Raw genomic sequence first — 12,768 nt, forward strand, 5'->3', positions numbered from 1 at the left:
ATATATGAAAATGTTAGCTGAATTGTTTGTCTACTGGGCTCTCTGAACAACAGACCCACAGCAAAATATATGTGGAGAAAATGTTAGCATACGTAGCATGTACAGCTATAGTCCAGTGTCCAGTAACCATTTATAAATGAGTTGAAAATGTGTGAATTTTCATCCTCAGGTATGGAGGACCTTGCAGTCAGAATGTGAAGGAAACATTTAGCATTAGCTGGATAACCTATCTTGCAAGCAAAGAGGGAATTATTGTTGCTCTAGTGGATGGCAGAGGGACAGCTTATCAAGGTGACAAAATTTTGCATGCAGTATATCGAAGACTTGGAGTCTATGAAGTGGAAGACCAAATCTCAGCAGTGAAGTAAGTAGACTATCTCCCTGTAAAACTGTTGTACTTACATGTCTAGAAGTAGTAATGTGAAAAAAAATATTAAATTCTCAGCCTTTCTTCTGAAGAGCTGAGGTCTTCAGGAAATAAGAACACTTGTAAAAATAAAATATTACTGTTTGCTTCATGTCAGTGAGATTTTGGGTGGTATGAAGTCCATATACCACTAAGTCCACATCTGGACCTCACCACTTCCATTGTGTTAGAGCATCATCAAAAGCTTCAATCCTAGGCCTAAGGAAATACAAGTGAAAGTGGTGAGAGGTAAGCCAATGTATTATCCATTATCCCGAAGTTTTCCCTGTAGGGCAAACCTACCTCAGTGACCATTGAGATCCATAATGATTATCTAAAGGTCAAATGTGAAGTTTGTAGCAAAACTGAACCTGCCACAAACCTTCTAAAGGTCAGTTAGTCATAAACTTGCATTCTGTGCTATGCATAAACTTGCATTATAGGATCGTTAAGAACGACAGAAAGTGCCTGAGGTCCCCGATAGGTGTTCCCCAACAGCTGCTCCTTTGAATCAAAACACTTAAAAGTGTTCCCAGAGAAAATAATTCCCTATGTAGAGTTTTGGGGAGGGAATGAAAGCTGAGGATTGTAAAGAAAGACTGACTGGTAATCTTACAGATGCAGTAGCACTGCTAAAGTGAGCAGTTAATTTGTTAATTTGTTAAGTGTTAATTTGAACCCCACAGAGATGAGTACAAGGCAGGAATATGGAATTTAGTCTAGCCTAAGGAATTTGGCCCAGCAGAGTATGGATAGATTTCCAGGTGCAACAGTAAGCACCCTCTTTCCTTCAGACCCAACTGAGTACCTTAGCTAGAAATTGGATGTAGCAATCCAGGCTTTCACAGCTTTCTCTGCTTGTTTGAGAACACTGCCTGTACTTAAAAGTGTGTGTGAGGAGATATGCTCCTTCCTCTTTCTGCCTTGTGATAATTTGTTTCCTACTCAATGATATAAACACACCATTTTCCCTTTCAGTGATAAATGAAACAGAATAGCTGTATATCATGTCAGGTTTTTTCTATTAATCTATTATTTTATTTTCTTTATTGAAAGTTTAGGAGGAGTGGCATACTTTAAAATATCACAAGAATGGTTTTTCATTACTCTGAATCGTCACTTAGACATGGAATGTCAGAGACAGAGGGAACCTAAACTGATTCTGCAATTGCAAAATCTGCTGAGACAGGCCATGAAGAAATGACCTCAGTTTTCACACTTTCCAGTTTTCTGTCAGCACCTAAACTAAATTTTTATTCAGTTAAATGTAGCGCATTCCATCTTCCTGATCTAACACATGGTTTAAGATGCATGATTTTTAGAGAGGACTCTATACTCTAGAGGGAAGTTCTTGGAATGGCTTTTACTGTTGGAGGAGCCCTGGGGATTAAGATAGTAATGTAACAAAACTGATTCCTTTTTTTGCTTTTCTAACTTTGTCCCACCCAGATAGTGTCCTGAATTTTGGGTGTTGTCAGTCACTCAGGCTTGTCCTAATAAATAAGGCTAATATGTGTCCTGGGATATATCTGAACCTATTTGGTTTATCTGTCACTGTCAAACCTTTATGTTCTTTTGCCTCGTGTCTTTTCTTTGCTGTTAATAATACTTCTCTAGAAATACAGTCTAGAGACTCTGATGCAGGATATTTTAGGACACCTAATATTTATTATTCTCTTTAACCTGTTTGACTGTATTTCAAGCTCATTACCTACTTGGAGTGTTAGAAGATATTTTCCTCCTTATTGTTTTTATTATAATAGTAGTATGAGCTTTTTACTTTTCAGGCACATAAAGAAGAAAGCTTATTTCTCCAGGGAATCCCTAATCTCAGAGGCTGATACTGTGCCTCTTGAGAAATCAGAGGCTAAATAACCAGGTGGATTTTAAATATAGGAAAAAAGAACTCTTTTGCCAAGAAGCCAGATGAGAAGAGTCCTCACCCACTGAAACAAAAATTATTATGATGAAAGTATTAATTTCAGTATTTTTTCTTCTTTCAGGAAAAATTCTTCCCTTTCCTCTGAAATACCTATTAATTGAATAATTGATGCTTTGTAGAAATCAGACATGCTATGCTGAATATCAGTTTGCACAAATTGGTGAAATGTATGGAAAAAATGGAAGAAAAACTATTTTTTGCTAATTTTTATAGTATTAGCAATCTTTTGTAATAATTCATTTATTTCTATGATTTTCTTTTCCACAGAAAATTTATAGAAATGGGCTTTATTGATGAGAAACGAATAGCAATATGGGGCTGGGTAAGTAAGTGATTGAGTTTTTTGTATCTAGCTTTAAATAATCCTGCAGTATAATTTTTTAACTCTTCCTTATTCTGTATGAAGTTTCTTCTACCCATGCATAATGGTATTACCAAAGGGGATAGTTCCTGTTGGTGCTTATGTACTTACTATTGCAACAGTGCAAGCCCTCAAAAAGGAATCTTTGGCAGCTCAAGAGGGAATTTTGAAAAGCTTATGTCTAATACATTGTTTGGACTTTAAGTGAAGCCAAATTGAGATGTTTTAATTGGCTTCACTTTTAACTTAGGGACTTACTGGTATGGTTTCAAAATTCAAGTATTGTCTGTTCTGATCCAAGATTAAAATAATGAGAAAAGTCCTATGACTATCTCTCATGAGAAAATGTGACCCTTGCATCATTCTGAGTCACTGTGTACTTTTCTGTAATGGTCAATAGGGATGAATGTGGGTCTGAGACGTTTTCAACTTTGATAGCTTCACCAAGAAGTGGAAAAATTTAACAGTATGGGAGTTATTTCAAATTATTAGCTTTGTAACACTCCCGGAACCTTTAATAGACAGATGTACTGCAAGTCTTTATTAATAAATGGACATATTCCACTGCCCTGAGGCACTAAGAAATAGAGTAGCATACCTCAAGTACAAATTTTAGGATAGCACTGCATTCTAATAGGACAAAAATAAATTATTGGAATAGTTGAGGTTGTTTTTCTATGCTATCAACTTCAAAGTAGGACCATTCATAAAAATGAGATGCAGAGCTATTAGTGGTTTTAATGGGAGAACTGAAGCCATCTTCAGTGACAGCACAAATGCCCCACAGCCCCTTTAGAGAGATTTTTAAGATGTTTAGGCCATTTGACTCAGTTGTTCATGTTTATTGTGAAGGGCTGAATCAAGAATGCATAGGCAGAACTGCTGCCCTGCCTCCCACCCAGCTTCAGCATAACTGAATTATACTGTATGGGAGAACAAGCTGATAAGCAACAACTGAGGGTGTCATGGATTAGGGATGGTACTGTCAGGAATGCTAAAGGGAGTTGGAGGCCACACTTAGTCCTTCTCTGAGTAAATTAGTAGCAGCTATCCAGCAGGAACAGGCTGCACCAACTAAAAAAACTTACAGAGTAAACTGGTGTGTTAGACACTAATTAACATTGTCCAATATTTTTCTCCACATATATGTTTGTTTTTCTCTAGTTATCATCCAGAAAGACCTCTTATTTCATTCTCTTTAACTGCCTGTCTTTGCCAGGAGAATTATTCTGATCTGTCCCTGTTTGGTTTGTTTATTTTTGCTGGGGTTTGTTTATTTGTTTTTGTTGGCCCAGTTTCATTGTAAGAGGTTTGCTCAGAAACATTCTAGAGGATGGATCTTTTAAGTTTCAGTTCAACTCTAAATAAAGAAATTGCCCGATCTTAGATAGCATGTGAGCAGGGTTGCTAAAATCTTTCTATGAAGCTTCTACCAACTAATATTTAAATTACTTTGATCAGGCACTGCTATAACACCAGGATAAAACAGGTGCCATATGATGAAATTAAGTGACACAGACACTTAAAAGTGTTTAATTCTAGAGTAACATTAGATAATTTAAGGCCACATGAAAATATTTTAAGTCACATCATATTTTATTTCACCACAGTGTTTCCAGAACCACTAAGAGCTTGCACATATCTAAAACATTGTATCCCAGTAGCAGATATGATATTAAAATGATGGCACTACTGACAAACCTATCAGTGTTTTTTCCATTTTTCTTTCTATTTATTATACCATTTCCTGGTCCATAAGCTTTGAAAGGAGTTGAAAGGTGTTTCCTTATTTATAGCCTGCAGCTTGAAAGGTACGCATGAATTTGTACTTTCAGTCTAACCAAACTTTTCAGGATGGCAAAAGCTCTTAAATAACCACTAAAGCAATTCAGGTTGTGAACTCTATCTCTCTGCCTGTTACAGCGAATAGATTTATCTGTCCAATCCTAATCCTTTGCTTTATAACCTTGTGGACTGATTTTTAAAAAGATCAAATGAGCAGATCAAATGAGCAGGAAAAATTCTATGAATTGGTGTTTCTATTACCATATCCCTCACTATCATTTAAAGCTGGAGTGTCAAGAGAAGAGAAGAACTAACTTAACTTTTTTACAAAAAAAATATGTAGTAGCTTTGCTTATTTCCCTTAATCTATCATATGCTACTGAGATAATCTTCAGAATTGTTCATGACACACCCCATATTTTTATCCTTCCCTCCATTCCAAAGTAAACAAAACCCCATTATTTCCCAAAGACCTTACATGAGCTTTTCCAACCTCGGTTCCATGTGCTATGGAGAGCCAAACCTAAGGCTTTTTATTTACAGTATTTTCCTGTCTCAGAAACTAGCCCCACACAGTTTCACAGATCTATTCTGATAGCTAGGCTTACTTACTAGTGTTACTACTTATTTATTTACCTACCTAACTTCTGGGTATGAACTTATTCTTCCTTTCTGGGTCTCAGTTTGAGGAATCAGGCCAGAGAACAACAGGAACAGTGGCAGGCAGTAGAGGGGAATTGCTCCAACCTCGAGTTCTCAAGTAGCTGAGTCTGTTAGTACTGATGATTGTGCTGGTTCAATATGCCAATCACTATCAATAACTAGGTAGTTTGTTAAGGGAGGGAAAAACCTATAACTCTTCTTGAGGTGAACATTGAAAGGATGAGAGGCAGAGAACACAAGTTGTCATAAGGGAAGTTTTCTTTAGGTTTTAGGAAAAGAAATTTATGAAAACAAGGATCACTGTTGAAGTGGATTGAGTAGGGAGGCTGTGTAAAATGGATGTGAATGACTGACCTCATTTAAATCTGAAGTTAGCCCCATTTTGAGATATAGATTGCATTAGATTACCATGAAGGACCCTACCAACTTAAATTTTTCTTTGAATAAGTGATAATAAGAGCAGTATCCTGTGAAATGCATTGAAGAAGTAGCAAAAAAGAAGTGATTCAATAAAATTGTCTAATCTGTCTCACAAGGAATCACATCAGATCCATTTGAAATCACTGATTTGTTTTTAAAAAAAGCTTTTATTGCTTTGTCTGCTATGCATTCAAAGCAAAATATTTACTTTGGAATTGATTTATATGAGTTTGATTCTTCACCAGTAATTTTAAACTGTCTGTGATTTCTCCTTAGTCCTATGGTGGGTATGTAACTTCTTTGGCACTTGGATCTGGCAGTGGAGTATTTAAATGTGGAATGGCTGTGGCTCCTGTTTCCAGCTGGGAATATTACGGTATGGAAACTGATCGTAAATACTGATTTGGAAAGCAAGATGTAGCATTCAGTGGCTTCTTAAATGAAATCATTGCAGGAGACTGGTGATTTGAAATGTAAAGATGCTGAAATTACTTAGACATAAAACTCTTAAGACCTTAACTTTAATGTTTTCGTTGCTGAAAATAACTCACTGCAACTGGCAGTTTGGAACAGACTTTGTTACATAGAAGAAGGTATGCCCCAGTAATTCCATACGCACATCTGTAACAGTAAGTGTGTAAAGCCCTCTTGATAAACTGCTATAGTAAGGAGTGATCTTCCTAAAAATCCTATTAAAACAGTATCACTGAATTCAGAAGCAGCTGAACTGATTTTTCTGCCAGTAATGGAATCACAGTGCACTTCAGATTCTCAGATGACCTCTGTCAGGAATCAGTATCTCTGAAGACTGCAAGGTTATTTCCCAAAAGCAGTGGAAAAGAGAGGGACTTTTGTGTCTGATATATTTTTTTAAAAATTAAATATTTTTCCCTTTAAATGTTTCTCAGCCACACGCTCTGTGTTGTTGTGTTATGATACGTATTTTTATTTATGTTTATGGAATTAGGCTCCAAACTGTTCAGAGGAAACAACTCTGAGTATAGTCCCAAGGCCTTCCTGTGTGAATAAAACAGGCACATATTCATACTTGCCGACCTGTTAATCTTTTGGCATAGTGTAAAGGAACCTTAGTGTAAAAAAAAACATGGCATGCATGTTTTCAATGAGTAAAATGTAGCACTTTGAACACATTTACTTAGCATATGGTCGTTTGCTAAGAAGTCTTGGTTATGAAAAAATTTTTTGGTTAAATGGAAAAGATTCCTTCCCTGACTGCTAGCACAGACATTCCTTGTATTTATGGTGTTTTGCAAACAAAGGGGGAAATATTTGTATGACACAGGAAGCATAGTCTTTATGTTTTCACAGGCATCAAGATTTTTTTAAGACATTTTTACTCACGATCACAAAATTATTACCAAAATGCAGGCATAAAGCACTGTTTTTGCAGAAGTCCTTTAATAAAAGAAGAGTTATAAAAATTTGTCTAAGCATTAAAAATTGAATGCAGTTTCTTAGTTAAAGTAGATTAGATCCGCACCATTGCAATCTTTACTTCAGCTGAATTTTCAGGAGGAAGTTTAAGAATCTTGCTAAAAACATGTTGTAAAATCCAAACAGGCAAATGTACCTCTACTAAGAAAGGAAGGAAACAGGAGGAAGTCATGAGTCATAAGTTTTGGCAAACAGAGGGCAAAACTACAGGATGCTACATATTTGAGTCTCTAAGTAGTATCAGTATATCAGAGAATGTACTGGCCCCATAGAGCTTCTAAATTCTGTCCCACAGTTTTAGATGCACAGAGATTCTGGACCATAATCTTTTCTCAGGAACCATCCCACCCCTCTCCATTTTGAGTCAGAGTTAGTAACAGCTGAACAGTTATAAGATGTAAAGGGAAATTCTATTCAGGGATAATGTATGTTAAAAGCATTAAATCTGTGACTGTTTGGTTAAAATTTATTTAAATTTATCTCCTTTTCCTTCTTTAATAATTGACAAGCTGAATCTTCCACTTAGTCATCATAATGCAATTCTGCTGACCTCTGTGAACTTGCTGTAGCTATACTGCTAGAAGTGAGTAGAGAATTTGGCTCAGAATACTGTAGAAATGCCAGCCATTCAGAAAGAGTCTATTTTATTGAAAACTTAAGCCCAATATGGTTGTTTGACACTGTGTTGACAACAGATATTGCACATTTTCTGTTTTCATGGAATGATAAAGGATTTTGATAAAAGATAGGCTACTTGGAGTTCTTGGTATGTAGTATATATATAAATTATCTTCAGAAGCCTTGTTTGGCTGATCTGGGAGACATAGTACACATCTCTAGCACTCAATGATAGCACATGTAAAGGATACATAATAAACCATGGGAACAAGAGTATATTGAGTCATTTTCCTTTTCTGGTAGGATTCTCATTTCTATTTTTTAACAAAATTATTCTAATACAGTGTATCAAACTGGACAACAAGATAGACAATCCCAATTCGTAATGATTACAATGGCAGTCACCTCTCTTTTGAAAGGGAAAGATGCCAGGTCTTCTTTGTCAGAAAGCCCTGACTCCGTTAAATAAATAAAATTCTTGTAATACTGCAGCTTGACTGCTCAATATGTGTCAGTTACTTTTTCAAGGCAAGGTCACAAAGAAAGTAATGTTCTGGTAGTGACAGCTGCTGTGTCAGTTTTCCATAAATTTTCATAACAGCTCTTAGTTAAAGTACAAATACCAAGGCAGCTCAAAGATAGATGTTTCTACCGATTTCATGGTGATAGATATTTTTCAGTTATTGACATATATTTTGTCAAATCTGTTAACAGTCTTTGCTGTAGTTAGAAAAAGGAATTGAACAGAGACCTGAACTGCAATGGGCCACTTTTTCAGTTCATGCCTGTATCCTTTCCAGCTCCCCCTAGTTGCTGCATATAGACGCTCAACAGGAAAAGGACAACATACATATCCATATTTACTGTATATAAAAATACAAATCCTCAAATACTCTTTTTAAGGTATCAGAATTAGTCTATGTCATCTTTCCACCATGCACCTTTGTTGGCTTATTGGCTTATTAAACTGACTTCTGGAGTTCAAGCCAATAACATAAAGCAATATCAATTAATTGCCTTTATCCACAAAACCTGTTGGTTCCACAGGTGAGTATTAAACCACTGTTTCTGCAAAGAAGAGAGAACAGTCATTAATTAGCCTTCTTAGTTGATTTTTTAAAATATGTTTAAATTTGGTATATTTTGAGGAAACCAAGCTGAACAGAGACAGTTAAACATCATTTAATTTTCTGTGTGTCACTGAAGGCACAAAAATATCTGTATTTTCTTTATCTATAGCTTTCTTCTTTAATTTCAGCATCTATCTACACGGAACGATTTATGGGTCTTCCTGTAGAGTCCGATAATCTTGAGAACTACAAGGTGAGAATTCTGTATGTGTTGATCTGAATTTAAATCACACTTCCATGGACAAGTAGAATTGTGAAGAAGGAAAATGACCTACCAAGTCTCATAGTGACAGTCCTGTAGTAGCTAAGCTACTGCTGTGAAATTCTTATCTCCATAATGAATTGTGGTTTTGTATTTATAAAGCAAAAAAATGCTAAATTGAAATCCTTATTTTCTCACTCGGACAAGTCAGACAGTTCTATCAGTGCAAACCATTAGCCTAGGAAAGAACTCAAGTGAGAGAGAGGCACTAAATATCAAATATGTTTCTGATAGCGTAGAGATGCTTGTGATAGTATAGACAGAGAGCTGCAAGCCAAGCTTGCCCGTGGAGATTCACAGATTCATAGTTTGGAAATAACCTCTTAGATCATAGTCTAACCACTAACCTATCACTGCCAAGTCCACCACTAAACCATGTCCCCAGTGCCACTTCTCCACATCTTTTAAATACCTCCAGGGACGGAGACGCAACCACTTCCCTGGGCAGCCTATTCCAATGCTTGAAAACTCTTTCCATGAAAAAATTTTTTCTCATATCCAATCTAAACTTCCTCTGGCACAATTTGAGGCCATTTGCTCTTGTCCTGTCGCTAGTTGCCCAGGAGAAGAGGCCAACCCCCACCTGGCTACAACCTTCTTTCAGGTAGTCGTAGAGAGCTATAAGGTCCCCCCTAAGCCACCTTTTCTCCAGGCTAAACACCCTCAGCTGTTCCTCATATGACTCACTCTCCAGACCCTTCACCAGTTTCACTGCCCTCCTCTGGACAATCTGCAGAACCTCCATATCTTTCTAGTCATGAGGTGTCCAAAACTGAACACAGGATTTGAGGTGTGGCCTCACCAGTACTGAGTACAGAGGAACAATCAATTCCCTAGTCCTGCTGGCCACACTATTTCTGATACAGGCTAGGATGCCTTTGGCCTTCTTGGCCACCTGGGCACAGGCTGGCTCATGTTCAGCTGCTGTCGACCAGCACCCCAGGGCCTTTTCTGCCAGGCAGCTTTCCAACTATTCTTACCCCCAGCCTGTGGTGCTACATGGGGTTATTGTGAGCCAAGACCAGGACCTGGCACTTGGCCTGATGCAGCTTGTTCAGATGCCTCTGCAGAGCCTAATATATATATATATATATATGGCTTCTATTGTAATCTCAGATTAGTATGAAGTCACTGCTGTCATTATTTTGTCAGGTCAACTGTTTGATTGTTTTTCTACAAGGTAATGAAAACCTTTTAGCAATGTGAGTGAATGATTTAAATTGAAGTTGCTGAACTATTCACTTTTCCTCTCAACAGAATTCAACTGTGATGGCAAGAGCAAAGAATTTCCAAAACGTGGAGTATCTTCTTATCCATGGAACAGCAGATGGTGAGGTTTGCAAATGGCAGAACAAACACAGAGCCAGAATCACTTTGTTTGAAAAACATTAAGCATCTATCTGTGCCTTTGATTAGGGTCAGTACTTAGATCTTTGGTAGATTTCCATATGACTTATTATAAGATGCTTACTTATTCTTAGTAATGTCAATTGTATCACTTGATAATTAGTGGACACAATTTAATGCACTATAACTTTATGCTTTGTGGTATTTACACATTTCAACAGCCAATCTCTTTTTTTCCTTTTTTAGATAATGTACATTTTCAGAACTCAGCACAAATTGCAAAAGCTCTGGTTAATGCACAGGTGGATTTCCAGGCTATGGTAAATAATAGACTATTCATTTTGAACCGTGGTTTATAACTTTATCAATAAGCTTATCTGACACTTGGCAATATTTTAATAACCCAGTTCAACTGAACATGCTTCAAAATCTGGCAATTGCTAGTGCATTTGTTACTCTTCATAAAAACAATTTCTCAATTTCTTCCCCAAAGGATTTGCCTGCACTTTTTTTTGCCTTGCCCTTTGCATGCTAGCAGGATTTCCCTTTTGTCAAGAATAACTTGAACGCTTTTAAAATGAGCCAGGGAAAAGAATAAGAATCCAGCCTCCTTATGAATGTTGTTGATAGCTAGTAAAGGAGATGAAAAGAGCTGGCTTCTGGGGCCAAAATCTCACTGGTTCTGATAGATTTTATCTTGACCTGGATTTGCCTGCCACAGGCATGAGGTGAAACAAGCAAAAAGGGTATAAGGTATCCAAAAAGTATATTCAGGATCAGGAAAATAAAAGTTCTCTGAAAAACTTGCTTGGGGTAGCAGGCAAAGAGAGAACCACATAGGCAAGAGGTTACAGAATAGAAAGGAGGAATGAGTAGGGGGAAGGTAGTTCTGACCTACATGCTAACCTCTGCTTCTAAACCTTTTTTCTCAGGGCTAATAACCAAAGTGTTTGCTTGCTATCAAATATACTGGCCTTCTGCTTGAGTCCAGTTTCACAGGGCCATGAACCCCCGGAAAAGGGATCACACATCTCCCTGTACTTGGGGTTTGTAGGCCCTTTTGTATATTTTCTGCCTCCTTCACTAATATTGAGCAAATCTGGGTTATTCCTTAAGCATCTGGAATACTGTATGGAGTCGTAGTCATCCTGGTTCAGCTACAGTGGAATGGCAGATATTACTGAGTTAACATAATTTATATATGTATTTTATTTCCAGTACACTATTCACTATGTTCATGGCTCTGCTGTAATATTTGTATATTACAATATTAGTATATTAGGATATTTTTAATAGAATTCAAAAAAAATTTAACTGAAAGTTTGTTGCTTAGAGCCCAGTATTTATTCCTAAGCAAGACTATGACCCCTATTGCCCAGGCTATCCAGAAGGTTGAGGACTTTTCATCCCTAAGGGCATCTCAAAGCTCTTTTGCCTGGCTTGATACAACTGACTTGTACGTACTGAGGCAGTAACACTTACTCTTAGGTTACAGAAGGTTTAGAAACTTTTTTCATCAAGAATATTAATATATTGGGAACATATGAAAAAACATATGAAAATATATGAAAAAAATTTTCAAGTCCCTCTGTTTTCTTGTGGCATTCACTTTCTCCTTTATGGTAAGAAAATACATTTCTTGTATTGCTTAACTCTGCAGAATTGAAAACATAACATAGGAGGTTTATGTTTTGGGTTTTTTTTTTTTTTCAGTGGTATACTGACCAGAACCATGGAATTCCAGGGCTTTCCAGCAAACATCTCTACACACATATGACCCACTTCCTAAAAAAATGTTTTTCTTTGTCTGAATAAGTAGGCTATTCAGAGCATCCTAAGGCATCTGAGACATCTCTGGGAGAATGCAATGGTAACAGTGCCCAAGTTATATAGTTTTCAGGTGAATTGATAGCAGGAACTTTGAAGTTCTAAACTCGATGTTTACATCCACTTTGAATATTATATATTACCAAATGTTATGGAAATACATGTTTTGACACATGTAACACCTGTTTGATAGAATAAATAAAATCAGAATGTAAAATGTCGTGTGCATTTATTGCCAACTTGCTTAAACTTACATTCTGCAGTCCAAAGAAAGGTGTTTTGTTGCAAAGACACACTGTCAGATTAATATGCTTGCATTTGTTAACTATAACTGTAAAATGGGAAAGGACAAAGAAAGCAGTACAAGTACCTAATTAGCATCCTAACAAGAACCAGTTTCTCAAAATTCATTTCCAATTTCTTGAAAAGAATCCAAGTGGGGATAGCTGAAGTTTGGATACTTTTTGAGAGTATTGAATGCTGTGTTCAAATTTTATTCAACTCTTATTTGAAACCTTGATTCTGCAAAACTCTCAGTGTTCAGGTTTAAAC

At 36.7% G+C, this 12,768-nt stretch overlaps 1 protein-coding gene across 1 annotated transcript in view; it reads left to right on the plus strand.

Annotated features, from left to right (window-relative positions):
• FAP (fibroblast activation protein alpha) overlaps positions 1–12,433 on the plus strand; it is a 39,783-nt gene extending 27,350 nt beyond the window's left edge. Inside the window, exons 20-26 of the mRNA XM_064661052.1 lie at positions 170–364; positions 2,616–2,670; positions 5,854–5,953; positions 8,909–8,973; positions 10,300–10,372; positions 10,636–10,709; positions 12,103–12,433. Coding sequence (XP_064517122.1) covers positions 170–364; positions 2,616–2,670; positions 5,854–5,953; positions 8,909–8,973; positions 10,300–10,372; positions 10,636–10,709; positions 12,103–12,204 — 664 coding nt within the window. The 3' untranslated portion in view covers positions 12,205–12,433. The remainder of the gene's footprint in view (positions 1–169; positions 365–2,615; positions 2,671–5,853; positions 5,954–8,908; positions 8,974–10,299; positions 10,373–10,635; positions 10,710–12,102) is intronic.
• The last annotated feature ends 335 nt before the right edge of the window (positions 12,434–12,768 follow it).

The sequence above is a fragment of the Pseudopipra pipra genome, chromosome 7 (assembly GCF_036250125.1).
Source record: "Pseudopipra pipra isolate bDixPip1 chromosome 7, bDixPip1.hap1, whole genome shotgun sequence".
NCBI classification, from domain to species: domain Eukaryota; kingdom Metazoa; phylum Chordata; class Aves; order Passeriformes; family Pipridae; genus Pseudopipra; species Pseudopipra pipra.